Below are 27,103 nucleotides of genomic sequence, written 5' to 3' on the forward strand. Positions count from 1 at the left end.
TTAAGGAGCACAATACTAATTTTTAGACTTTGAATAATTAAAATTTAAAATGGCTCAAATCATAGACGGCAAGGATTTGTTTTCCTTCTATGATTATCTTGCGTCACCTAGTGGCGTTTACTGGGCAGTGCACCTCACTGTCACCATCGTTGCCGGTATATTAACATGCAGGTGCGACTTAGTGACTAAGAATATCATTGAAGTGTTAATTTAAATCTTTTGATACGCCTAATTTATGGTGTGCGCAATCAGAGGGATGACTGTTGGCTTGACATTTCTCCAAAGGAAATAAATCCAATAGCCTCAAACGCAAATAAATGTAAATGTCAATTTCAACACGTTTATTATAAGGAATATCCGATCATGTTGCTACTCTATATTGCAAGATTGTCGAAACGGCTGCCATTTTTGAGGGAAGGGATTTATGCCGTTACAAAAAAACAAAAAAAAACATAAAATGGTGCTTCCGCTGACTGAAATATTTCTTTGTCAGACGTCATTCAGGGTGTCTTGTCCCTTGGTGTTCTCCAGCCAATGGGGAGGCCAGCTGGCCTTGATGCTCGGCCTCTCCCTCAGCAGAGCGTAGTACTCTCCCAGTCTGGGGTAACGCTTTTCAGACAACCTACAGAAAAAAGAAAAAAAAGTGGAAAACTCTTTTAAACTGTACATCTTTTGATTAACTGATAATCAAAACATACAAAAGAAGAGCTAAATGCAAACTTCACTTGTTTTTCTCACTCACCCAAATCTAAAAAGAGTGGCAACGGTTGGAAAAATGACTACATCTGCAAGTGTGAAAGACTTCCCTGCCAGGTTAGAGCCAGAACCCGTCTAGAAAAGAAAGAAGATGGGAATATGTTACGGATTCTTCAGATAGTTTGTGTTTTTGAGCTTCGTTCACACACCTTGTGCAAGTGGCCCTCCCATAGTTTGAGCTCCGTGCTCAGAGCCTCTTTGTGTCTCTTCACAGCTGAGGCAAGCCTCTCGCCTTCGGGGACGTAGTACTCATAGAAAATAACTGCAGCTGGAAAGAATTTGAAAAAAAAAGTGCAAATTTTCCAGATAAACACCTTGGACTTAAAAAAAAGGATTGATATCTTAGAAATGGTAGCATTTTAAAGTATGGCATGGGATTTCAATTTGGAAATTGCCTTAGCAAAAAAAAAAAAAGTTTGAAACCTGGGCCCAACTTATTAGGAGTTATACTTTATAGGAGTTATCTAGTACAGGTTAGCAATTAATTTCTGACAACTTTTTATTCAAAACAATCCTGAACTATGGGAGAGAAGCATGTGGCTGTTCGGAGTCTGGTAGCTGGCCAGACGTCCCCGATTTCCGGGGACAGTCCCCGTTTTAGATGGCCTGTCCCCGGGTGAAGCCGTTCCCGGAAAAGTCCCCGATTTTAGCGTTTTATAAATGAGGAAAAAAAGCTTCTATAGATTGTAATTACGATAGCCGGAGACTCCAGGGAGTAGAAAGCGTGAGTTAGCGTGTTGCGCGCAACAACAGCAGTTACGGTAGCTGCTCGCACTACTGCTAACGTTACAGAGAGGAACAGCAGCAGAGCCAACAACCAATAAAAATTAAGAATAAGAACAACAAGCTGGAAGAGGAGAGCTGGAGTTTTGACCAGCTTCGAAGGGAAGCTGACCTGATACGGTATGTATGTGTGAATCAACGTGATTTGTTTGAACTGGGCTAATTCTTGCCGTCATAAAGATTTGGTTCACGGTAAAATAAAACGAAGCTTTTCTTAAACACAAGACCAGAGCACAATGAACAGCTACAAAAATATCCAGAATGAGAGAGAAATAGTAACAGGATGGTTAAAATAAACTCATTGTAAAGAAAGATGTTTTGGAGTTAACTGGTGATCAGTGGGTTGTATTTTCAAAGCTAGATATGAGTTTGGGCATATTAAAGTTTCTCACCAAAAATGGAGTCACTCAGTGACAGGAAAATGAATGAAGAAGAGCATAAACTGATACTGATGAGGATGGAGAGATTTTATTTTTTTTATTTATTCATTCATTTTTGCTAAATATGGCATTTTTAACATTTCATCAGCTGATGAAAAAGGTTAATATTTATATTAAATAGATTTTACTAGGAAGAATCCAGCTCCTCATCTCAAAATAACCAAATTCCAAACCAAAGAAAGCAAATCTATTTTTATTTCTTAAATTTTCAGTATGTGATCTGTACATTCTAATGTTTTTGGGGGAGATTGAGATGATATTATGTCTCTGTTTTAGAATACTGGCAGACTGATAGAAGATGAGACAGGAGAAAAATATTCCGATAGAACTGAACGAATGAGGAAAACAGAAAAAACTGACAAAGCTGGAGAGAAATATGAAATATAAGCATATCATTATTTAATTGTGTCTCATAAGTTTTAATTTATGTGTTTCTCTTTACTATCACCTGTGGTCTTTCTCAGTTTTTCACATAATCTTTTCTGCTCTTATTATTCTATCCAGATCTCTATGATCATGTGGCTGATGGCTCTTCAGACTGAGGACGGTTTGCAGAACCAAAGATGAGCTCATGTTGATGGACTTCCTGACCAGAGTTCACTCATCTCAAATACACACAGTGTCCTTACATATCAACTACATTACTTTACACACACACCTCATGTATGTATGGACATTTATGTGTCCATTCATGCACAACATTCACAGGTGGACAAAGTTGTTGGTATCTTCTGTTAATGATTGAAAAACCCACAGTGGTCACTGAAACAACTTGAAACCAACAAAAGTAATAAATGAAAATTTGCTGAAAATTAACCAATAAAAATCAGACATTGTTTTTAATTGAGGTTCAACAGAATAAGAAAATGTCAGACCAAGATGACTACAATTGTACATATTATTCTGAAACTTAAGGTCCATAGGACTGGAGCTGGTCTCTCTGGCTGTGGCTGCAGGAAGAAAATGGACAAATTCAAGAAAATTATGATATGAATGGTTACTAAAAGTCCAGAACAACCAAGTCCAGAAAGTAAAGGTGAACTCCAAGGTCAAGGTGGAACTGATGTGAAATGACTAAGGAGCAAATCATAAAAAAGTGAGGCTGAATTTACCAGACAGGTTCTGAGAGAAATGAGACAAAAGGTGCATCAGCTCTTTGGTCACAGACACAAAAATGCTAATAAGTTTTAGCTACCATCATTTTAATTGAGCCACAATTTAAAAGCAGTGTCTGACTTTCATCAGTTTGTCAGTAAACAACTTTTTACTACTTTTGTCAGTTTCAAGTTACTTCTGTTACCATTGTGGGCTTTTTGTTAATTAACAGAAGTACTAACTATGTTATTCATATATATGCATGGTCACTTACAAACTATGTACACAATTTCCCCCCATATTTCCAGTTTTAATTTTCTATTGCTGCTATTACTTTCATTATTAATAATAGTAATATTACCACTGTGTGGAGAGACACGTTCCTGATTTTATATTTGATTTTTAATGTTTAAATGTTAGTAAATATGTAAACTTATCTGTCCCAGTTTTTTCATTTTACTTTAATAAATTTGCTTCTTCTTTATCACCGAGTGAGAAATGTCTCCAGATTTAGTCTTAGAAATCTGGTCACCTTACCCTTGTGATGTTTGCATAGTTACAGCAAAATGATGCATCAGAAACATTACTGAAGCAACAGCAAAGAACAGCTTTTATATTTAGAAGCAGAGAAGCTAGCAAAATGTTTCTAGCTGTGGTATATAGATAAATAAAAAAAATACAGCTGAAACTGATAGTTTTTTTTCCTGTTTTACCAGCTAGCATTAGCACTAGCAGCTAGCTGCTACAGGAAACAATCCCCGCCCGCCCCCCAAGCAATTTCTGAACTCTTTATTCTGCAGATAAATATTGTGGAGAGTGTGTTTAGCAGCTTTACAACCAAGGGTGAAGCCTATAAAAAGATTTAGGCAAATGCTTAATTTTGACTGGTTTTCTTACTCAGTTTGTCGTAGAAAGTGAGGCCCTCAAACATGCGTTGGTACATCAGCGCTTGTTCTTCAGTGCTGTCTGGGATCAGTTTCGTTCCTTGAGACTTAAACTGGCTCTGGCAAAAACGGAGAAGAAAATAACATATGTCACATTAAATGCTCACCATGTTGAGTCGTTCTCGGTCAGCGTACACATCTGTGTTTGTTTCAGATTCAAGCTTCAGTTGACGAAGTGGCTCCCTCACCTCCAGGTAAAAACAGGCCGCGTAGGATTCGTTGACAATTACGTTTCCATGTTTAAAAGACGGCACCTAAAAGCAGAATATTTAAAAAGGAAATTCGGATTATTAAAGGATTTGCTAAAGTAAAGCGAATGGTTAGCAATAAGTTGTTGTTTTTTCCAATGTCGGTTCATTTTCAAATAAACCGAACAGAATTCATGTTCATTTTACAAATAAGTTAAACTATAAATTTTCAACTTATTATTTACTTTTAACGTTACTCGCATACATCATTTATGTCGCCCTGTTTTAATCACTTTTTTATTGGTATCTGTTCTGCTTTTCTTCCAACAATTAAATGTTTCAACTCATCGTTAATTTCGGACAAAAATACAGTTTCCAAATAAAAAAGACCTACAAGCCAACGTTACTGTGTGTGAAAAATATTTTGTGGCGTGAATAAGCAAAGTGTAACTTTGCAGAAGGTCCGGGTGTCTGGTGTAAAATTGACCAATTTTCTTCTTTTTTTAAATTTTTTTTTTAGAAAAAGTCAAACATGAGGGTGTTAGTGTGATGATTTGGGTCAGCAATGCTATATGGATGGCTACAATTGACGAATCCACGACATGAATTCTGCTCTTTCAAGTGGCCTAATCAAAGTACAGACTTGAATTATATAAGGTGGTACGGCAGAACCTTAAAAAAAAAAAACTTTCAAATTTAAACTACTTGGCAAAGACGAGAGGTCTTAAATATCTACTTTTTGTATGTTCGAAATAAAATAAAAACTATCTTTGATTTAGTTTGCTTCATGATTTGAAATATGTAAAAAAAAAAAAAAAAAAAGTCAAAACGGAAGGTAGTACTTTTTGTAACACTGTAATTGGAATTTGTGATCCACTCTGTTGGCAAACAAATTCCATTAATTCATTATTTGACCTCGCAGTATTAAATGTTGATTTAGAATAAGCTTAGAACTGAAAGTGCTACAGCTGGTAATTCATCCCTTATTCAGGAAAACGACCTTCAAGAACTGCTCTCTGCTGAATCATTAACACACACCGTTATGTGACCTTCACGACCTTTGCATGCAGCATTGACTTAGGCAAACCTCCAACCGCGTACAAAGACATCTGCTACTGGCCAAAACATCTTGTTCATGATTGTGCTTTTCTCCCTACCTGACCCCTTGGATTGATATTGAACACTTCCTGAGACTTGATCTCCTCTCTGTCGAAGGACAGCAGTCTGCTGTTGTAGCCCTGCAGCTTCTTCTCCTCTAGGGCGATCATGACCCTCCAGCAGGGAGGCGAGCCGGAGCCCCACAGCAGAGTCATGTTCTTGGCCATGATTTCAGAGACAGCTGCTACATCTAACAGAGTTGTGACAGTAAAAGCTCTGTCCAGAGTTTGTTTCTTCCAGTCTACTACTGGATTGGAGGGTTTGAAAACGTCTCATCCACTCATCAACGATAACGACGCAACAAACTTGTAAACGGATTAACAAACCCCTCTGTTCGTTAGGCCAAACGATTGCGTTCGCCCAACGCATGCTCTTGAAGTTCTTTGATGTCGGATGAACTTTGTACAAAAAGCCAAAGATGAAAGCCAGCAGTAAAAATTTATTGTTGTGCACGCATGTGACGAAAATCACCCTGTTGTAGCCACATGATAAAATTATTATTACCGCTCAGTAGCTTTCCATCGTAGGGTTATCCTAACAACAGGTTATTTTCTATGGCTGGATGACCAAAGTCAATATTGTAAGAAAAAAACAAAAATTAAGACAATAGAACAATACTCTAGCATAAACGCACAACTTCATGGCTAAACAAGACAAAGTTAGTGATATAAACTTTCCAGCTCAAATTTGAGCGTATAAAATGAAATTTACTTGGCTAGAGGTGCAGCAGTCCGGAGAACAGTATCCTGGGAGACCTACCAGACCAGCACCCTACCAAGTATTTAAAAGTGTTTTTTTTACTGATATCCTAATCCACCTGCCATTCACAGCATGATGAATGACTGTTACAAAATTATAATATGAAAATTAAAGTAGAAGTTGTATTTCCTAAGTGTCTCCAGAACAGACTAATTTTATATTGTGTGAAACGCAGCAACAGTGAAAGGAAGAGGCTGAAAGTCTCCCTCATCTAAATAAACACTCTTTGCTGTAGTTGTGAGGGTTTAGCTGCATCAAAGTGTTATTTCAAGGAAGTTCTCTCCCATCATGCAAAGACCATTAGCCATTTTTATCACAATGTGTCATTTGGACCAGAAAGTAGCTTTAAGCTAATGCAGTGCAAGATAAAAATATCAATACACTATGTGTCAATCAGTTAAAATATGCAAAAATAAAACTATGTCTGCAGAAAACAAAACAATGCATTGTAAGACAAGTGGTGTGAAATGGAAAATGAGTTTAAGGGTAATTTTTTGGTGGTGTGTTCAATTGTTGAGCTGAAATTAGAAAAATCTTAAATACCTTTACAACTGCCAAGCACAACCGGTCTCATGTTGAGCATCTGTGGGTATTGATTATACAAAATGCCAACATTTAGCGGGAACTATTTAATCCTGGAATGTGTCAAGTTCCACTAACCATAAAACACAATGCAGACGTTGGGGCTGGCGATCAACTCCAGCATCCCTATGACATGGTGGTGGCAGCATTGTGCTGTGGGGATGTTTGGTTATAACAATTTGGGACATGGATGTACATTTTTTACACAAATACATTTTTGGTAAAATATTATTTCCAATGTTGTAAGACAATATAAAATGTATTGGAAAAGGATAAAAAAAAATTTTCTTTAAACAGAGGGAATACAGTCTGGAAATCATTTAACGTCCTGCGAAGACCTGAAAGTGATAAAAGCAAACTTCGCAAGAATGCATCGGAACCCTTTTCAAAAAATATTCTTGGACATGGTGGTTCTGTCAACTGTTTTATTAAACTGGTAAATGTCACATTTAATAAAGAGGCTAACGGGGGGGAGAAACAAACCAGGGAATACCCAAAAACATAGTGCCAGTTTCTCCAAACGTGCAGAACATGATGTCATGTTTACAGTGAGAAGAGACTCGCACTCACATTTTAGTGAGGTCTACATACAGCACACAGCCGGGTCACAGATGGTCTGAGAGCTGAACAGGAAGTGCAAAATTATGCAAAGGACGCAATTTTAAAGGACTGATTTATGCTAAGTCATTGCAGCAAGAAACAGTCGAGTCACCTTCGGGAAGCGCAAATCAGTTTCTGACAATGATTTTCAAACGATAAACCAGATAACATGGATCTTCTGCAACAGGACATTTTTATCTCTTGCAGTCATACTTTGAACACCTTCAAACACACCGACCTTATTTGACCTATTCCACAATCATGGCCCCACTGTTTGTTTTTTATAGTGCAACATTTCTTTGGCTAGCCTCTAGTTGTGTAGAAAACTTGAAGCAGAACTAACTTGTGGGAAGAGGAAAATTGTTAGACACTTTTTTCTATGCAGAAATGAAAACGGATCGTAAGAGATGCAGCTTTAGTGAAAGGAGACCAACAAACGGCACCGGCATCCTGAGCAGAAACTAAAATCATCTTTTGTCAAAAAAAAAAAAAAGAAAAAAGAAATGTTCAGGAGATGCCATTTTTGAAACTTTTTGACCTTTCAGAGAACAAAATTGGAATCTTGTGTTAGTCATTCTTGATTACCAGAAGATCTGATTTACAGCTGAACTACAAGGCTCCTCTCGTGAGTGACTGGACCCGGTCCAGTTCAGATGTCCTTCAGGGTGTCTTGTCCCTTGGGGTTCTCCAGCCAATGAGGAGGCCAGCTGGCCTTGATGCTGGGCCTCTCCTTCATCAGAGCGTGGTACGCCCCCAGTTTGGGGTAACGCCCAGCAGAGAGCCTGCAGATCAAACAAAGCGAGACGCGAAAAACATTGAGTTGTATCATTTTGATTTGACTTTAATTCAATTCAAATTTTTGTGTCCAGGTTGTCTTAAAAAGTGAAATTTCACACATGCACACAAGGCTGGAGGGCAAAGAGACTCGTTGCTATAGCAACTGACTGACAACGCCAGGAATGCATCAGGGTTCAACACCAGAAAAACGTCCAGACATTTTCCACACAAAGATCAGAACATTCATTCTGCTACAGTGTTATGTTGTTAGGCCTGATGTTTATTTTGCGATTATTAATAACCGATTGCTGCGAAGGCAGATTAGCTAATCTTAACACCTGCTCTACTGATCTTTTCTTTAACTGAACTGAAACACCAAATTCCACAGCACATCTACATGTTAATGTTGTCATAGTCAAGCTAACATAGCTAATTATCTCTCCATTGCTTTTTTTTATATTAAACTTTTTTTCTAACTCTGTTATCTAGTTCATAGTTTGAAAATTAGTAGCGAGGCCCTTTTTATGTATTATGTGCACATTTAAGAGTTAGTGTAATATAACAACTAAAACCAATGGTAGTGGAGCAGTTTTTCACCCTCCAGTCGCAAGCTGGGGAGGCGGGATCTTGCAACAGAAAAGTAAGTTAGGGATGCTCAGTTTGAAAAATTTTGGCCAATATTTCTATCGGATATCAACTCTGCTGTTATCACAGCATTTATCAATATTTAACTTTTTTTTTTATATATTTATATTTTTATTTAGAAAGACAAATTTCCATCACATACGTTGATTACAGCTTTACCCCCTTAAGATAGTACATGAGTATACTACCAGAAAGTTTAAATGAATTTATCCATATTGCCTTTCTAGTATTTTTACAGACTATTACTAGTTTTGGTTGTAAACAATAACAAAAATGAACAGAATTGAACAATAATGGGGATTGCACCATCTCAAGCAATAAAAAAAACACAAGAACATACAAGAGGGGGGGGGGGGGCACATACTTCTCAAGAACAGTCAAATGAAGTCAGATCTAGTCGGTTTTACATACTCGGTCCAGATCTTATAAAACTTTCCCTTTTCAACTTGGAGGGAAAAAGAAATCTTTTCCATAACATAAATCTGGTGAACAATTTCAATCCATTCATCAACAGTGGGTGGGTCTGGTTTTAGCCATTTCCTTGTAATGGCTTTCTTACTGGCTGCCAGTAGTATGGCCAGAAGTTTTTTTGTCTGTATTTGTCCATGTGTCCAAATGTAAGTTACCCAAGTACAATGTTTCACATTTGAATGGAATCTTTACATTAAATACATTTTCAATATGTTTGTGGAACTCTTCCCAGTATGGTGTTATTGCTTGGCACTCCCAAAAAACATGGAAGTGGTTGGCTCCCTTAGACCCACAGAGCCTCCAGCAGGCGTCATCGTTGTTTTGATATCGTCTCTGAATGGGTGTAACAAAAAATCGTGCGATGTTTTTCCAACAAAACTCCCGCCATGTGTTCGATCCAGTTGAGACCCACTGCAGTTGACATATTTCTTCCCAGCCTTCTTGTGAGATTTTAACCTTAATTTCCTTTTCCCATTTCCTCTTTATGTATTCTGTATTCTCATGTTTAGACAGCTGTATGGCATTATATAACTTAGAGATAATTCTACTGTCTGAACTGGGTTTAATTAGTGATAGAAATGTCTCCATGAAACTTGAATCACTCTTTCTCAGCCCCTCTTTAAAATTACTATTAAAATAATGTCTCACCTGCAGGTACCTAAAAAAATCATCTTTCTCCAGTCCATGATCCTTCTGTAGGGTTTCAAAACTCTGAAATATCCCTTTATGGACAAATGAATAATAGGTAGTTAATCCTTTTGAGATCCATAACTTAAATCTGTTATCAGTCCTATTAGGTGCAAAATCTGAATCATAGGCACACCACCTCATAATTTTAGATGTTTTTCCTATTCTGCAGATTTTAGCCAATTCCTGCCAGGACCTGAGAAAACTACCTGTAATGGAGTCTTCTGGGATCTGCTGTTCCTCTTGTAGTTTATAATCACCAAGTAGGGCTGTTATTGGGATTCCTCTTATTGTTGTGCCTTCTATTTCCTTCCATGCTGCGGTGTATGATGGTGAGCACAGGCAGACTAAAGATCTCAGCTGGGCTGCGTGGTAGTAATCCTGCAAACAGGGAAGGCCCATTCCACCCTTTTCCTTTTTTAGTTGTAAAGTTTTAAACTTAATTCTGGCCTTTTTACCCTGCCATAAATATCTCGCTATTAATCTATCCCATTCTGAGAACTGTTTAGGTGGAATTCTGACGGGTAGACTTTGAAATAAGTACAGTAGCTGTGGAAGGAGAGTCATTCTGATGGATTCTATCCGGGAGCTCAAACCCAAAAAGGGAATAACATTCCATCTATGTAAATCTGATTTTATTTTCAAATTTAGTGGGCCATAATTTATATCAAACAGTTTTGAGAAGTCCCTCGGTAGTGACACACCCAGATATTTGATAGACTCAGCCTCCCACTTCCAGTTGTACACAGTCTTAATTGAAGACGGTGGATCATAGTTAAATGTTAATACTTGAGTTTTATTTATGTTAATTTTGTAACCAGAAATTAAACTAAACTCTTCGAGTAACTTCATCAGTTTTGGGATTGTCTGTGTGGGCTGCGTTATATTTATCAATAAATCGTCAGCAAACAAGGATAGTTTTTGCTCCCCAGATGTCGTTGAAACCCCTTTTATATCTGGACTCTGCCTGATAAGTTGACTCATGGGCTCAATATATAAGGCAAAGAGAAGCGGCGACACACAACACCCCTGTCTCGTTCCTCTCTCCAAAGTGAATGAATTGGTCAGATCTCCATTAATTTTGATTCTAGCTGTTGGTTTATTGTATAAAGATTTAAATGTGTCAATTATCGTTTTATGGAACCCAAATTTTTAAAGTACTTTATATATCAATATTTACCTTGATCAGATTTTTTATTTGATAATTCAATCGTCAGAATAAAATCAATAGGTTATTACAATTATTGTTTACAGCAGCCCTAGAGTCATAACTGAAATTACAAGCTAGGAAAAAAAAAAAAAACAGAACAAAAGGAGGAATGTTCCTTGTTCTTACCCAAATCTGAACGCAGTGGCAACAGTTGGGAAAACAACCACGTCCGTCATTGTGAAATCCTTTCCTGCCAAGTAAGAACCAGAGCCCAGCTACAGAAGGAGGAGTGGGGGGAACAAAGAGCCAGTTAGGGTGCAGCAGAACTCGTTTAGCTGCTTTATGTTGGTTGGGTCGTTCCCCAAACCTTCTCCAGGTAACCCTCCCAGAGTTTGAGCTCAGTGACCAGGGTCTCCTTGTTTCTCTTCAGAGCCGACTCGAGCCGCTCCCCTTCGGGAACGTAGTAGTCGTAGAAGATGACCGCACCTGGAAAGAGGAGAAATTTGCGGGTTTTGATCCAACGTGCTCAGGAACAAGCGGTCGCTCACGTCTACAGAACGACCCCGACTCGTGTTCATCCTACTCAGTTTGTCGTAGAGCGAGAGGCCCTCAAACATGCGCTGGTACGTCAGCGCTTGCTCCTCGGGTTCGTCTGGGATCAGCTTGGTTCCCTGGGATTTAAACCGACTCTGCGAAACAAAACGATCATCATTTCTATTTTTTTTCTTTTTTTCCTCCCCTAATCGCATGCAATTGTGCAGATTGCTGCTTGCAGACTGGCTTCCTCACCTCAAGGTAAAAGCAGGCTGCGTAGGATTCATTAACAATAACATTTCCATGTTTGAATGATGGAACCTGCAGGAAAATAAAGAAATGACATGAGAAAAGGAAATAAACTGAAGGATTACAATTGTTTGCTTTAGTTTTCACAGAATTTGAGCGAGGCGAAGCTACACCTGTCCAACTAGAAGTTGAACACTTTTTTTTTTTATCTAAAAAGCATTTTTAAATTTTGTACAGTTTTTGTGTAATTACTGCTCTGAGTGTGTTTTTTCAGAAAATGGCATTTTATTTGAGTCTGTACACTCCAGGTAACGATTAACTGATCCCTGAATTAGTTGACAATCATTTCAAAAATCGATTAGTCACAATTAATTCGATTAATCACAATTAATTCGATTAATCGTTTCAGCCCTAGCCTGGACTTTGACACCACCATTCCTTTTTTTTTTTTTAAGCCATTCTTATTTTGTTGCAATTATAAACACAGTGCCAATGCATAAAGCAAGTTGAAAAAAAATAAAAACTTACAATGATTGTTACGGCTTGAAACAAAACATTATTTCACAATGTAGCTCTTAGGTGTGCTTTTGAAAAAGTACTCAAACTAAATTTCTTCACATTACACACCAGTAGTCTCTGTTTGTGTTTATTCCAGCTTATAAAAAAGGGGGATATTATTAGAAAGCTTTATGCACACTTCTAAAGCAACAGAAAAAAAAAAGGATTCTGCAGATTTCTTAATTTCTGTAAACATACAATGGTATCACTTGAAAAGTTTATCGGTTCTACTAAAGACTTTGACAAGTTCTTTTGGAGATTTGACTAAGATATAAACCATTATAAGCTTTTCATTCAACAAGTTGTTCTGTAACGTGTAAAATGTACTTATGAATATTATGGTATAGAAGAAAAACTATATCCAAGTTTTGGATTCATTGCTATTCACTGGGTGAACTGTGTGTGACTTGGCTGAAGTGGCAGACAGGCCCTTCATTATGAAACAATCAGAACCGCTATTATCCAAGAGGCCTGGCATGCAGCTGAGTTTAAGGGAGGCGTTTAAATGCTGTAGTAAATTTAATGCAGCTGGGTTGCTATTTCTACCACTACTGAGACTAATCAAATAATCACATCCTTTGCTTTCTGTGCCCGGAATTTTACTTTAAAACCAAAGCACTGGAGAGGAGCAGTTCGGCCTTTTTATTATTGTGATACAATCAAGGCAGAGCGATTCGGGAACATTAGTCTGCAAATATTTGTTTCAGTGCGGTATTTCTTTGCAGAAACGTCAACCTACCTGTCCCCTGGGATTAATGTCGAGCACTTGCTGGGACTTGTGCTCCATTTTCTCGAAGGACAGCAGCACGCTGTTGTAGCCCTGCAGCTTCTTCTCCTCCAGGGCGATCATGACCCTCCAGCAGGGAGGCGAGCCGGAGCCCCACAGCAGAGTCATGTCCTGGGCCATGATTTCAGGTTCAAGAGTTTCAAAGTCAGGCTTTCGACAAGCTAAGCAACAGTCAGTCTGTGCACAACACGCACTAGGCAGAATTCCGCTTTCTTCGATTTATACGCCCACGAGAAAAGAGCCTATGTTGCCACCCAGTGGCATAGCGAGGTAACTACATCTCCAGAGGTCAATGCTGCGTTCAGCCCGTGATGGAAGTCGGAGCAGTAGACGAACTCCACAGTAGGTGGAGACGAACTGTCCACCTACTCGTTCTAATGTCAATTAGAACGAGGACGTTCTAATTGACATTCAGAAAACAGTGGGACTAAATGTTGGCAATGCAAACGAGAAACAATACATTTCCATGTTTAATGAATTCAAGGACGCCGACAGCACGTTCACAACATACTCCTGGCCTATGTTCTTTTATTAGTCTCTGTGCTGTTTATCCACTCTGATTCTACACTGAGATACAAATTACGTGACTTCTATTGGAAGATAGAATTCAAGTAGGCGCCACATTACAGATTTTTATAGATTTGAAAAGTGTGTTACAGTTATGCCAGTATTTCATCTGTTTGTCATTGTTATGGATAAATGAAAGATGTGCTTTGAATTGTTTCACAGTACAATTCTGCACTATAGTTCTTATTTTTGCAAACAAAGATGCATTATAGGTTTTCTGCAATCGTCTTTGGATTTACTAAAGTTTGGCAATCTTGGCATTGCCGTGCTTATGGCTACTTTTTTGGAAATTTAGAAATTAATCAATATGTAATTTGAATTTTTCCTGGTCTCACACAAGTGCCATATGTGTGACGCACAAAGAAAAATGCCAGGCCCTGTCATCTTCCTTTTTTGCTATTTTGTCACATATTTGTTGACGTATTTTAATGGCCGACAACAGTAATAAACTATGTTGGAAAAAAACATTTATTTATTGAGGGGTAGCCAAGTCATACAAAACGTAATGTCAATTCAGTTATTAATAAATGAGCTGTGATTAGTCACATATTTTGATCATCTGATTTCAACTTCACAGGGCACTCACATCTAACCTACTACATTACACACAAATTGAGAAAACAGGGTTGATCTAGCTATGTTAGCAAATTATACTAATTATATTTTTTATTAAATGTGTAATTGCAATTTTCAGCTGTCTTCAGATGTCCTTCAGGCTTTCAGATCTTTGTTCGATTTGGAACCACTTTGGGGGCCAAGTAGCTTTGATGCTGGGTCTGTCCTTCAGAAGGCTGTAGTATTTGGCCAGTTTAGGGTATCGTTCTGGAGACAGCCTAAAGAAAAAATAATAATAACCCCCTCAAAGTCATAATATTGATGAGAAAGATCTGTTTTCCAGCAAATACCAAGCTTAGTTACATACCCATAAGAGAAGGCACAAGCAACGCTTGGAAAGACGACAACATCGGCCAAGGAGAATCCTCCTGCTAGGTAGCAGCCTGCAGACACCTTCATACGCAGAACAAACGAAAACAGCACTGTCGTCAGTGTAACGTGTGACTTTCTCCACGTGTCTTTCTGTGTGCGGCGCTCAAACCTACGTTCTCCAGGTAGCTCTCCCAGAGTTGAAGCTCAGTGACCAGATTGTCCTTGTTTCTCTTCAGAGCAGAGTCATGGCGCTCTCCTTCAGGGACGTAGAAGTCGTAGAAGATAACCAGTTCTAAGACAGATCAACCAGTGTTAATATTTCTGTTTCTGTCCCGAGCGTTGTTCGAGCTAACACGGCAGTCCAAGTGCACGTGCTTGAGTGAAACTTGCCTATTTTCTCAAGAAAGGGAAGACCCTCCATCATTCGTTGGTACATCAGAGCTTGCTCTGCAGGGCTGTCAGGGATCAGCTTGTTGCCCTGAGACTTGAACTGATTCTTTTACCGCAGGAGACAAAAGCAATAAAATCATAAGAACTTCATTTTCAAACAATACATGTATGACATTCAGTGTGCGCCGTACTTTACCTCCAGGTATAAGCACGCTCCAACAGACTCATTGATTATGTTGTCTCCATGTTTGAAGGTAGGAAGCTGGTAGGAAGATGTTGACATAATGATGTTAGCTGGTGAAGTTCATCTTGTGGCACTGCTACTTGATTAAATGCAGAGTATTATCATCAGACTTGTAATTATGAGGTACTTTTTTTTCTTCAACACCATATATTTGTAAAATAAAAACTTTGCTAAGTGCTGAGCTAAAGGAGTTGTGGTGCAGCATGGTACAACTGTCTGACCTGGACAGAGTTTCAAAGGTCAGAGCACATTTTGTAATCAACAAAGAAGAAATGAAGCAATTTACCTCTAATGCTAACCTAATGATTAATGATTTATACTAGCCTTAATATTTTTGCTTTTTCATTCAGATGGAAATGAACAACTTTTCCTGTCTCTACCTGAGCAACTGCACCAAGCTGAGTTCAGTTCTATTGAGATCTGAGTTTCTATGCAGAAAGGTACGTATCCTCTGGTAATAGTCCACCTTGCACCAATTGAAAAAGTACGGAAGCAAAATTCTCAGTCATGTCAGATAAAATTCTGATAAAAATAATAATAATAATAATAATAATAATAATAATAATAATAATAATAATAATAATAATAATAATAATAATAATAATAATAATTCAAGCAGTGTTTAGGTGTGCACCTACCTGTCCTCTGGGGTTGATGTCCAAAACCTCTTTAGATTTATGCTCCTCTTTCTCAAAAGACAGCAGTTTTTGTTTGTATCCCTGTAGTTTCTTCTCCTCCAGGGTGATCATGACGCGCCAGCAGGGAGGGGATCCGGACCCCCACAGCAGATACATCGACTTCGCCATAGTTAGACTCAAACCTCACTGCTCTGTCTGGGAAACGTGGTCAAGAGCGGCTGAGCAACTCCCACTCTCTAATTTATCAAAAACCGTCTGTTCAGGGCCACGCCCATTAGTTAATGCCTCACTCAGAGAACAAAAAAGGAGGTGAACAGTCATTTTCTTTCTTATTTTCCTTTTTTTTTTTGCAGAATGTGTTTATTTCATGTGCAGGTGTCCATTGGCACTCCTTCGTGTCCAAACACTTCCTCACTCCATCATTTGCAAAAGACAAAGATTTCTGGGACGGACGTCACGGGTTGCCTTTGCAACTACAATCCTTACAAACTCCACCTTTTTCTCAGACCATAACACAAGTTTCTAGGGAAACCAGTACACCAGCTCACTAATCACCCGCACGCTGTCGAACTACAGGATGTCTTACCTGATGAGGGCATTTACACATTTCATGCAGAGTGCTCTGCGTGTCCGCCACAAGTTTCATCATTGTAACGTTTTTACTCTTCACAAAAAATTTCCTCTGAACTCAAACACTCCTCGGTTTCACTCACTCCTTTTATAAGCACTTTGCTAAAGAGTTTGGGATGTAATTTGGGCCAAGAGTGCTGTCTCTCAGACTGTGTAATAGTTCTCAGAACACAATTTGTTATCAACTATTTACAAGCAGTTTAGCTGTAATGTTGATCTAATGACTAATGATTAATAGTCTGAATATTTTTGTTTCGGAGTTCAGATGGAAATTTACAGCTTTTTTAATCTCTATTTGAACAATCACAAGCTGCAGTCGGTTCTGATTTAGGGTGAGATATTAGTTCAAAGTCAACCCTTGTATTTTGCTTTGTCACTGGACCTACAATTAGCTTATGGAGGAAAGGTTAAAACTCTAAACGTCGACCCTGCCCCTCACTCCATCAATATCAGTGATACTGTCCATCAGGAAGGTGTTTAAAATGAAGTTGGACAAGACACAAAAAGTGTATCAAGCTTTTAAATAGCAAAGTATTTCTACGTAGGAATTTACAGAGAGTTGAGATTTAGCAGATAACAGGAAGGCTGGATGAGGCTAACAAAGGAAATTACCTTGTTGCCATTTTGTCTTGTTACCTCCTAAAGGTAGCATGCAGTGTTGTAGTCAAGACCACCTGACCCGAGACCAAGACAAGACCAAGACCAGAGTGTATCAAGACCGAGACAAGACCAAGACTGGCGCCCCGCGTTACGTGACACAAGAAGAAATATGATCAAAATTGCTAAACAAATTGATCTGAAAGATTCACATACCCACAAAACCTCCTAAATATTAAATACTTAGAGCTGAAATAAATTTAACCAATATTAAAAGCAGAACAAATTCTTTGTTCTGCTTTTCTAAAAAGATAATGCCCTGGGCATTTGCCCATATCATTCATGTCAGAAATCCCCACTGTCAGAATAAACAGAAGGTAAAGGAAGAGACCACAGGATGGGGAGTGGGAAGGAGGGGAGAAGGAAAAAAAAAAATGTCATGTTTTACTTTGTCCCTGTATTCAATGTACTGTTGTAGATAGTTGACTAAATAAAATTTAAAAAAAAAAGAAAGAAAAAAAAAAGAAATCCCCACTGTCTGCACCATTAAACATATCAATTGAGGCAATGCTCAACTATGAACACTGACCAAGGAGTAACAAGCAAGAAGTAACCAAGCACAAGGCGTTGTGTGCTTGTGGGGGTGGTAACACAATAATCTAATTATGTCACTAAATCAGAATACCACAAAGTCTTCATCGTTTATGATTAATTCTGGTATTACTGGAACCGTAATATTACAAATCCCCTCACAAAAGAACACACCTTTTCATTTTCTTAAGGACGTAGAGCTAATTAAATGAGATAAACAAGACCTGAAAGTGATCCCAGTTTCACTTGATGGCCAACCTGTTGAAACTGTGGCAAATGTTTAATTCCTTGTGTCATTCCTGGACAGTCAGCTCAACTTTGCCGAAAACACTGTATCTTTAAGAACTGTTCTCAGAGACAAATGGTCTCGAGACCAAGACCGGTGTCGAGTACTACAGCACTGGTAGCATGAGAAGTTGACCAGCTGTATTTTTGTATTAATAAATGGAATTCATAAATTCAACTCGCTGACTCTTCTTCAACCTCATACATCAAGAACTTAGCAAGGAGAGCTGATAATTCTCCACACATGCTAATGGCTAATGTAAGATGCAAAGGGGCTGCTAAACATGTGGCATCCATCATAATATTGTTTTGGTTGTAACATATTTGTGAGATCAGCTAATCACTGATTCTAAAGGCAGCCTTAAAATGTGGATTCTGTTATTCTCTTATACTTTCTACAGTAAAACAGATTTTTATCATTTTAGTAACTATGTTTATGCCTAAACCTGACATTACCTTACTATTGCTAGTTTATTCTTAACCCTCACCTTAACCAAAACTCAATTCAAGCCACAAAAAGCACCTGTAGCCACTTTCCACAGGTTACAGGTTTCTTACGGTTTTGACTTATATGTCACACTTAAGCTTCGCAGATCATCAAACATATTTTAATACCAGAAAATAACAAACCAAGCTGACAAAACAAGCAGTTTTGAATTGACTTTATTGAGTGACAAAGCAAAACTGTGATTAGTCGAATTTTTTTGATCGTCTGAGTTTAACTTTATAAGTAAAACCCTCACGACACATCTGACCTGATACATTATCCACAAGTAGAGAAACCATGTGATGATCGACCTGTATGAACAAGGTCATGCTACATTAAGTTCGTAATTTCAAATGAAGACAGTGTTTTCGTTGTTCAGATGTCCTTCAGGCTTTCAGATCTTTGTTCGATTTGGAACCATTTTGGGGGCCAAGTAGCTTTGATGCTGGGTCTGTCCTTCAGAAGGCTGTAGTATTTGGCCAGTTTGGGGTAACGACCTGCAGACAGCCTAAAAAAGACCAAGTCTTGATGTTCATGAGAAAGATCTGACTTTCAGAAAACATCAAACTTAATTACATACCCATAACGGAAGGCATAAGCAACGCTTGGAAAGACGACAACATCGGCCAAGGAGAATCCTCCTGCTAGGTAGCAGCCTGCAGACACCTTCATACACAGAGCAAACGAAAACAGCACTGTCGTCAGCGTAACGTGTGACTTTCTCCACGTGTCTTTCTGTGTGCGGCGCTCAAACCTACGTTCTCCAGGTAGCTCTCCCAGAGTTGAAGCTCAGTGACCAGATTGTCCTTGTTTCTCTTCAGAGCAGAGTCATGGCGCTCTCCTTCAGGGACGTAGAAGTCGTAGAAGATAACCAAGTCTGAAACAACCAGTGTTGATGGTATTATTTCTGTCCTTAGCATTTTTCAAGCTAGTATGATAGCAGCTGTGCACATGTATGAATGAAACTAACTTAGTTTCTCAATTAGAGTGAGACCCTCCATCATTCGTTGGTACATCAGAGCTTTCTCTGCAGGGTTGTCGGGGATCAGCTTGTTGCCCTGAGACTTGAACTGATTCTTTTACCGCAGGAGACAAAAGCAAACATAATCCTGGGAACTTTAATTTCAAACAATACATTGATGATATTCACTATGAACTATGCTTTACCTCCAGGTATAAACACGCTCCAGTAGACTCATTGATTATGTCGTCTCCATGTTTGAAGGTAGGAAGCTGGTAGGAAGATGTTGACAACACAATAAAATCAGCTTGGAAAGCTCATGGTGTGGCACTGCTACTCGATTAAATGCATGCATGTATACCCACTTTGCTAAGCGCTGAGCTGAAGGACTTGGGAGGTAAAATGATACAAGAGTTTCCGGTGGGACTCGTGCTCAGAGCAGAACTATATCAAACCCAATTAAACCATGACCCAGCTAACTGAACTGGTTACATACCAATAACAATGCATGTCATTGGTTTAGGTTTAGCATGATCTAAACCCAGGGATTGGAACAGTTGCATGTCTGTGTGTTGATGCAGCAGCTCCAGCTGCAATCCTCACTATTTTCTTCTTCCTTTCCATTCATGCACTTCTTTACCGAAGGAGCTTTTGTAGCTGATGCTACTTGTGGAAGATGACAATGACTGGATTACCAAAATGGACATTTTAATTTTATTTTAAGCAAAGGATTGCTATTGGTCGTACTGATTTGTTTCTGGAGAATTTGGCTTCTCATTAGCAGTCGGTCACGATCAAGAAAATGAACTGAAACACATCACAACTTTTCATTTGTAACTCCATTCTAAATTATTATTAAAAGGCACATTACTGCAGGAACAGTCTAAAGAACAACCATGCTCAGGTCAAAATACACAGCTTTTTGTGAACTGGAACAATCGCAACAAGCTGCAATCAGTTCTATTTTAGAATAAGACATAAGTTCAAAATCATGATCTTCTGCTAGGCCAGGGGCTCCGTTGGGGGGGTCAAAGTCTACAGTTGTAACCTCTCCTCTGGTAGCTGATTGCAGGTACAATGACAAAGCAGAATACAACAGTCCATCTTCAAACTAAATTCTCCGTAGCACCAGCTTAAATCGTGAAGTGAAAACCCTTCAAGCAGTGTTTAGGTGTGCACCTACCTGTCCTCTGGGGTTGATGTCCAAAACCTCTTTAGATTTATGCTCCTCTTTCTCAAAAGACAGCAGTTTTTGTTTGTATCCCTGTAGTTTCTTCTCCTCCAGGGTGATCATGACGCGCCAGCAGGGAGGGGATCCGGACCCCCACAGCAGATACATCGACTTCGCCATAGTTAGACTCAAACCTCACTGCTCTGTCTGGGAAACGTGGTCAAGAGCGGCTGAGCAACTCCCACTCTCTAATTTATCAAAAAGTTGGCCGGTCAAAGGCCCACCCATTAGTTAATGTCTAACTCAGAGGTGAAAGAAAAGAACAGAAAAAGGAGGTGAACATTCATTTGCTTTTTTTATTGCAGAATGTGTTTAACACGGCATTTCAAGTTAAAGTGTCTGTCGGCGCGCCTCCGTGTCCGAACCGCGCGCTCTTCGAAGCGCCCCGTGTCCCCTGTTCAAGTTCAGACCGAGTACAATGCAAGCACAGAAATCAAAACGGAGAGTTCCAACACTTCCTCACTCCAACATAAAAAAAAAAAAGACAAAGATTTCTGGGACGGACGCATTTTGTCATGGGTTTTCTTTACAATTACAATCCACAGAAACTCCAACTTTCTCACAGACTATAATACAAGTTTCTACAGAAAAAAAAATAAAAAATACGACACCACCTCACTAAGCGCGCACACTGTCGAACTACAGGATGTTTTACCTGTTGAGGGTGTTTACACATTTAATGCAGAGTGCTCTGCGTGTCTGCTACAAGTTTCATCATCGTCTCTTTTTTTCTTTTTTATGAAAAATGTTCCTCTGAGATTAAAACACTCCTCCGTTTCAGTCGCTCGTTTCAGCATAAGAGAGGATACATGTCAGTTAAGGTGCAAGACGTCAGAGCTTTAATAAATACTGTAAATGTGACACCTCTGAGCCACCGTAGCTTGGATGGTGCTTGCAAAGGTACAGCATTGTCCCTTTTTAAAAAGAAAGGCACTCATCAGCCTGAAAACCTTTCATATTCCTATTTCATATGTACAATACTTTCTTCGTTTTTGTTTTGTTTTTTCTCAAGGGAGATCACCTGGATTCTGGTTTAAAACAAAAAACTAATTAAAATTCCTATCAACTGCTTTACAGCAAAAAAAAAATAAAATAAAAAATTCACAGCTTCAATGAATCAGAAAAGATCCCTTTGGATTTCTTTAAAAGATCTTTGGAAAGATCCAAGACGTTGAATTCTTTATAGTACCTGCGTGGGACTGAAAGAGATTTTTAAGCTAGTCCTGAAGAGAACACGTCTTTCTTCACCTCCGTTTTCTGCTTCTGTGCTTCGAATACAAAACGAGAACAAACACACCATCCCGGGTGGCAGCGTCTTCACTCAAACACATTAGTAGCAGCTGGTGCAAAACCCAAAGAGGCTTGTGGCTGGTGGGCTAGAACTCTAAAGGCTGACATGGGCGTCTCACGCAGGCGCGTTTCCACAGCAGTGGGGACAGGTTGGGGTCGGGGGTCAAGGTGAAGGGAGGTCAGCATGTTTATGTGTCCGGAGAATCGGTCAACCCCAAAGCCAGAGCTTCTTCTGGTGTAAGGCCGTTTTTAAGAGTCCGCCTCACTGCACAGAGACAAAGAGAAAGAAAAATATCACAGCACCATACACAGAAAGTCCCACACGATGACTTTTATGTAGGAATGCGTTGAAGAATCATGTTGCAACCAGAATAAAATGACTTTCAACTTACTCTGGTTGGAAACTCAAAAAGAATTTTTTTTTCTAAATCTGTAAATCATGTTATGTTAAGCGCTAGCAGGTCATGCTAGCAGCAGCACAGCCTGTTAGCTGCTAGGAGGTTGTAGCTAGCATTTAATAGCCAACACCTGTTAGCTGTTAGATGCTAATTAACAGCAAGATGCTAGCTAGACGCTATCAAACATCTTAGCTAGCGTCTAGCTAGCTAACAACTGATGTTGCAATTGTGGATGCTGTTACAACGCTCACAATTGTTACTTGTTACCCTTCGTTCAGTAACAAGATGATGTAACTGAACGAAGGGGACTCACTCAACAACCTTTTCTGGCTTGTCCTCATTGTAAAACGATAGCACTTCAGTCAACATCCTTCCTCGTGATTGTGTAGGCAGCCACACAACATTTCTGTTTTAAAAAGATACTTTCTATTCCAAAGTGCTGATAGCTGCCTATTTTAATAGTTCAACCACCACATATAACTTAATATGTATTAATGTAGACTGGAAGACATTAAGGGCTGCACAGTGGCGCAGTTGGTAGAGCTGTTGCCTTGCAGCAAGAAGGTCCTGGGTTCGATTCCCGGCCCGGGGTCTTTCTGCATGGAGTTTGCATGTTCTCCCTGTGCATGGTGGGTTTTCTCCGGGTTCTCCGGCTTCCTCCCACAGTCCAAAAACATGACTGTCAGGTTAATTGGTCTCTCTAAATTCTCCCTAGGTGTGCGTGTGTGTGTGGGTGTGTGTGTGTGTGTGTCTTGTCTGTCCAGGGTGACCCCGCCTCTCGGCCAGAACCTTAGCTGGAGATAGACACCAGCACCTTTCCCGACCCCTCTAAGCGACAAGGGTGTTAGAAAATGGGTGGATGGAAGAAAGACATTCAGCAGAAGTCTGAAAAATGCTGTTTGAGGTTTGAGTTCAAAGACAGCCCTTGTTTTGTTTTTGTTGCTTTGTCATTGCACCTGCAATTAGCTACTGGAGGAGAAGTCAAAACGGTAGCCTTTGACCCCTTCATTAAAGCTAACAGTATTTACTATCAGTAAGACATTTGAAATGAAGTCAGATAAGCCATAAAAGGTTATGACAAGCAAATAGGAAAGTTGTAGAAGATCATCCCTTAGATTTGGTTGTAAGGTTAATATTGTATCTCATTATGTATTTCCTTAGATTTTGGCAAATGTAAGGAAATATTTAGGTGCTGTCCTATTATATATTTCTGTTCTTGTAGGTTTTAAGATTGTTTTCTCTCTGCTTATTTCCTTCTAGATCTCCATTAGTCATTTTCTCTGAGCTATAATTATTTTACCCGTGCCATGTCTGCCCCCTTGTGTCAAGATTCACTGATCTGCTTTTTCTCTCTGCTGATTCCTCACATACAGAAATGTATCACACTTCCTTGATTACTATATCTGTCAGTAGTTCTCCTTCATGTTTTCTGTTCATCTCCAACTGCATTAATGTAAGTCTTTCACATTCCTGTATGCATTTTGGTCTGATCCCTGAGCCTCACATGACAATCACCGGGTTTTTTTTCCCCCTCTCACAAACATTAAATTGGACACAGCCGTGACGTATTTTTCGATTGTATCATATAATGTACTGCAATAATTGAAAATGTTTAAAAAACAAAAAAACATATGCTTTAATTTCTTTTAGGTGAGCTTTAATTGTAATAAATATTTATTTGGAATTGTAACTTTTTCTTTGAAATTCTACTTTTAACTTATTTCTGAATGTACAATATACAAATTTGACATTTTTAAAAATACATTGTATTGTAAAGTAAGTTGTTAATAATATATTAATTATTGCTTGCATGGAAAAATTGACTAAAATTGGTACTGGGACGTCAGCGTTTTACAAAATTGACAACCAACACTTTTTGATCGGTGCGTCTCTGCCTTTCCCGTCTGACTTATACTCAAAGGTTTGTTTAGCCAGACAGGAAATGAGCGGTATAGTTTGGGTCGTACGTGATTTGCGGTTGGCTCTGGATCTCCTCCTCTCTCTGGGCTGAGTTCTGGTTCCTGGACCCTGCGTGGCCGAGCGCACTATGCGCTCCATGATCTCATCTGCAGCGTCGTCTCCACAGGCTTGCGTGTCCTCCACGGCTGACGTCCACGGCTGCACGGTGTGACCTGCACCAACAGACGGCAAAAGCTTAACTGCGCGCATAAAAGAGTGCAGGGACAGGGCACAGGTAGACACTAGGTGGTGCTGGAACATGTAGCCATTTTTCCTCTGAACAAAGAGTGCCCTTCTGAAATCATTTTTTTTTTTTTTTTATAATGTGTTGTATGACTTGTGTAAAATCTCAAACTGTTGTGGTTCCAAGTAAATTGCCCCAAAATGTCTGTAGATTAGACGCCACTGAAGGACCGTCTAATCTTGTGGACATGCTGAATTGTTATTGTTCACGTTCGGAAGATTCACGCATTCCCGCAAAGTAAGTGAGAATAACGCAGAAAATCCAGGGAAGAATAAATTCGGACCCGTTGACAATAGCAACAGACAACAGCTCCACTATCAGGTGGGGCGGAGATTGCGTTCAAAGTGCATCGGGATTCAACGACCAAAAAGACGCAAACATTTCCCACATAGAGAGCAGAACATTCAGGGCTATGTTGTCAGAGGCTCGCGTTTATTTTGCAATTATTAATAAGTTATCGCCTGAACGCCGGTGTTGATTGATTAGCTAATTTAAACACCTGCTCTGCTGATACAGAGAGTCAGTGTGTGGGTCGACTTATTTTATTTTATTTTTTTAAAGGAACCAAACATACTGAATTCTGCAGTAAATATACATGTTAAAATTATCAAAGTCAAGCTAGCACAACTGACCTACTTTCCTCTCCCTGGCAACTTTTTTTTATTGTTATAATTTGTTTTTTACTGACCTGTGGAAGTGACACCCTTGGACTTTGTTTTCTAGTTGTTGTAGCATTAATAGCAAAACACTGAGTCCCTTTTCTTCAATATATGACACGTAGTTATGACTTAGCGCATTATGTTGACAACTTGACAGCTAAAACGTGTGGTAGTCGTCGTCGGTGGGCAGTTTTTCTGGGCGGGACTTTGGCCGCTGCAACGTGTCCACATCGGACCTCCAGCATTCTCTCACCTCCTCTTCCCGGCCGAGATCTGGTCCTCGTCCTGAGTCCTGGCACTCCGACGGCCTCTTTGTCGCTCCCTGTCAGGGTTGTTCTCAGTACAGCCTTCATGTGCTCGTGCTCTGCAGCATCCTCAGTGTGGCCCAGACCCTGGGGCTGGTCGCTGTCCTGCCCACTAGGGGCACCGTTGTTGCTGCAGCTTGAGCCGTCGCGACCGCACTGCAGCGAACAGAAGTTCAGAACCGGAGTTCAGAAGTTGGCTGCTTGCGAAATCTGTATTTTCCTAAGTTAAATCATGAAGGAAACCAGTTCAATTTCACTCAGATGTTAGGTAAAAAGTTTAAAAACTGATCCAGGAAAAGGTTAGGGTGTCAATATCACACAAGCATGCACACGGGCTGGCGCACATCTCAGTACCTCTCGCTCTTCTTCATCATCAGACTACAGGAGGAAGGAGGATTTAAAATCAAAGAGAAGCAGGGAGAAAAGTGAAAATCAGAACTCGGAAGGGAGCAGAAGAAAAAAAAAAATTCAGCTGGGAGTGTTTGAGGATGTCCATGTGCGAGTGTGTGTGCGTGTGTGTGTGTGTGTGTGTGTGTGAGGCGCTCACAGGTGCGTTCATGTCCATGATCATCTTGCCCCGGGTTTTGTTGCGCTCCCGGTGGTCGGCTCGTTTCTGCTTCTGCTGCAGCACGCGGTCCCTGGTGGTCCTGTACTCCAGAGCGAACTCGCTGAGGATTTTGCTGAAGCGGTTGACGCTGATCTCCCTCACGCTGTAGGCTGGATGGCCGAGGTACAACAGGAAGGAGTGAAACCTGAGCAGGGAAACGTGACGGGAACGCCCGGCAACAGTTTACCACACGAAGAGGAGAAAAACACAGCGAGTGTCCTCTATTTGAATTAATTAATCGCAATTAATCGTGATAAATAAATTGTTGAAGTAATCATCAACTAAATTGGTTATCGATTAATCCTTAACTGGAGTATTTAGACTGAAAAAGTCCTATTTAAACTAGTGATTAATTGTGATTAGTCGCGATTAATCAATTATTGAAATAACTGCTAATTATTTTTGTAATCAATTACTTGTTAACTAGAGTGTTCAGACTCAAACACCTGAAAAGAACCCTACAAAAAATACATAAATTTAAATGTCGTAGTTTTAGCTTCACCCGGTTCAGATTTAATAAAGAAATGCTAAGGTATCGCACGTTAGGAAAAAAAAAATTTACTTTCTAATTTGTAAAGAAATTGAATTATTTGTTTGTTTGCATATTTCAATGTATTTCTAATATGGTGTAAAACGTATGCCTATACGTGGTTAAATGAAAAAGTTGTCAGATGTGCCATTTTTATCCAATTAGCCGATTAATCGTCAAAAAAAATTATAGATCAAATGATAACTAATTAATCATTTAGTAGCGGCTCTGGTTTAGAGAGAAAAACAAATTCTATCAGAGTACAAATTCGTTCCTAACGTTTTTTAAGATAAAAATCTGAAAAGTGTGGTCTGCATGCATCTGTATCCAGCTTCCTTTATTGAACAGACCAGACCTTCGTGGCTAGCCATCACTGTAAATCCTGCAGCGTAAACCAGGCG

At 39.4% G+C, this 27,103-nt stretch overlaps 5 protein-coding genes across 9 annotated transcripts in view; all 5 read right to left on the bottom strand.

The window, feature by feature from the left end:
- Positions 1-326: 326 nt before the first annotated feature.
- Positions 327-13,324, bottom strand: LOC122843817 (glutathione S-transferase A-like). The gene is made up of 7 exons (XM_044138884.1): positions 13,272-13,324; positions 5,364-5,519; positions 4,207-4,272; positions 3,972-4,077; positions 906-1,024; positions 743-831; positions 327-622 (listed from the first exon to the last, which is right to left on the bottom strand). The coding sequence occupies exons 1-7, from the start codon at positions 13,281-13,283 to the stop codon at positions 490-492; spliced, it is 681 nt and encodes a 226-aa protein (XP_043994819.1). The 5' UTR covers positions 13,284-13,324; the 3' UTR covers positions 327-489.
- gstr (glutathione S-transferase rho) lies at positions 7,117-13,352 on the bottom strand. The gene is made up of 6 exons (XM_044138883.1): positions 13,116-13,352; positions 11,825-11,890; positions 11,619-11,724; positions 11,403-11,521; positions 11,222-11,310; positions 7,117-8,087 (listed from the first exon to the last, which is right to left on the bottom strand). Exons 1-6 carry the CDS (start codon positions 13,281-13,283, stop codon positions 7,955-7,957), a joined length of 681 nt encoding a protein of 226 aa, XP_043994818.1. The 5' UTR covers positions 13,284-13,352; the 3' UTR covers positions 7,117-7,954.
- An 828-nt stretch (positions 13,353-14,180) lies between these two features.
- Positions 14,181-16,367, bottom strand: LOC122843149 (glutathione S-transferase A-like). Its single transcript, XM_044137700.1, has 6 exons — positions 15,930-16,367; positions 15,244-15,309; positions 15,048-15,153; positions 14,831-14,949; positions 14,653-14,738; positions 14,181-14,563 (listed from the first exon to the last, which is right to left on the bottom strand). The coding sequence occupies exons 1-6, from the start codon at positions 16,095-16,097 to the stop codon at positions 14,431-14,433; spliced, it is 678 nt and encodes a 225-aa protein (XP_043993635.1). The 5' UTR covers positions 16,098-16,367; the 3' UTR covers positions 14,181-14,430.
- Positions 16,368-18,679: 2,312 nt separating this feature from the next.
- LOC122843150 (glutathione S-transferase A-like) lies at positions 18,680-20,967 on the bottom strand. The gene is made up of 6 exons (XM_044137701.1): positions 20,664-20,967; positions 19,687-19,752; positions 19,490-19,595; positions 19,278-19,396; positions 19,100-19,185; positions 18,680-19,027 (listed from the first exon to the last, which is right to left on the bottom strand). The coding sequence occupies exons 1-6, from the start codon at positions 20,829-20,831 to the stop codon at positions 18,895-18,897; spliced, it is 678 nt and encodes a 225-aa protein (XP_043993636.1). The 5' UTR covers positions 20,832-20,967; the 3' UTR covers positions 18,680-18,894.
- A 20-nt stretch (positions 20,968-20,987) lies between these two features.
- LOC122843148 (FH1/FH2 domain-containing protein 3-like) overlaps positions 20,988-27,103 on the bottom strand; it is a 57,663-nt gene continuing 51,547 nt past the window's right edge. For 4 of the 5 annotated variants that reach the window (XM_044137699.1, XM_044137698.1, XM_044137696.1 and 1 more), the window contains 5 exons: positions 26,114-26,318; positions 25,921-25,944; positions 25,515-25,722; positions 24,367-24,531; positions 20,988-22,266 (listed from right to left, as the gene is read on the bottom strand). In XM_044137699.1, the coding sequence (XP_043993634.1) occupies positions 22,190-22,266; positions 24,367-24,531; positions 25,515-25,722; positions 25,921-25,944; positions 26,114-26,318 (679 nt within the window). In that variant the 3' untranslated portion in view covers positions 20,988-22,189. The remainder of the gene's footprint in view (positions 22,267-24,366; positions 24,532-25,514; positions 25,723-25,920; positions 25,945-26,113; positions 26,319-27,103) is intronic. The other variant, XM_044137697.1, reaches the window with a different exon arrangement.

The sequence above is a fragment of the Gambusia affinis genome, linkage group LG14 (assembly GCF_019740435.1).
Source record: "Gambusia affinis linkage group LG14, SWU_Gaff_1.0, whole genome shotgun sequence".
NCBI classification, from domain to species: domain Eukaryota; kingdom Metazoa; phylum Chordata; class Actinopteri; order Cyprinodontiformes; family Poeciliidae; genus Gambusia; species Gambusia affinis.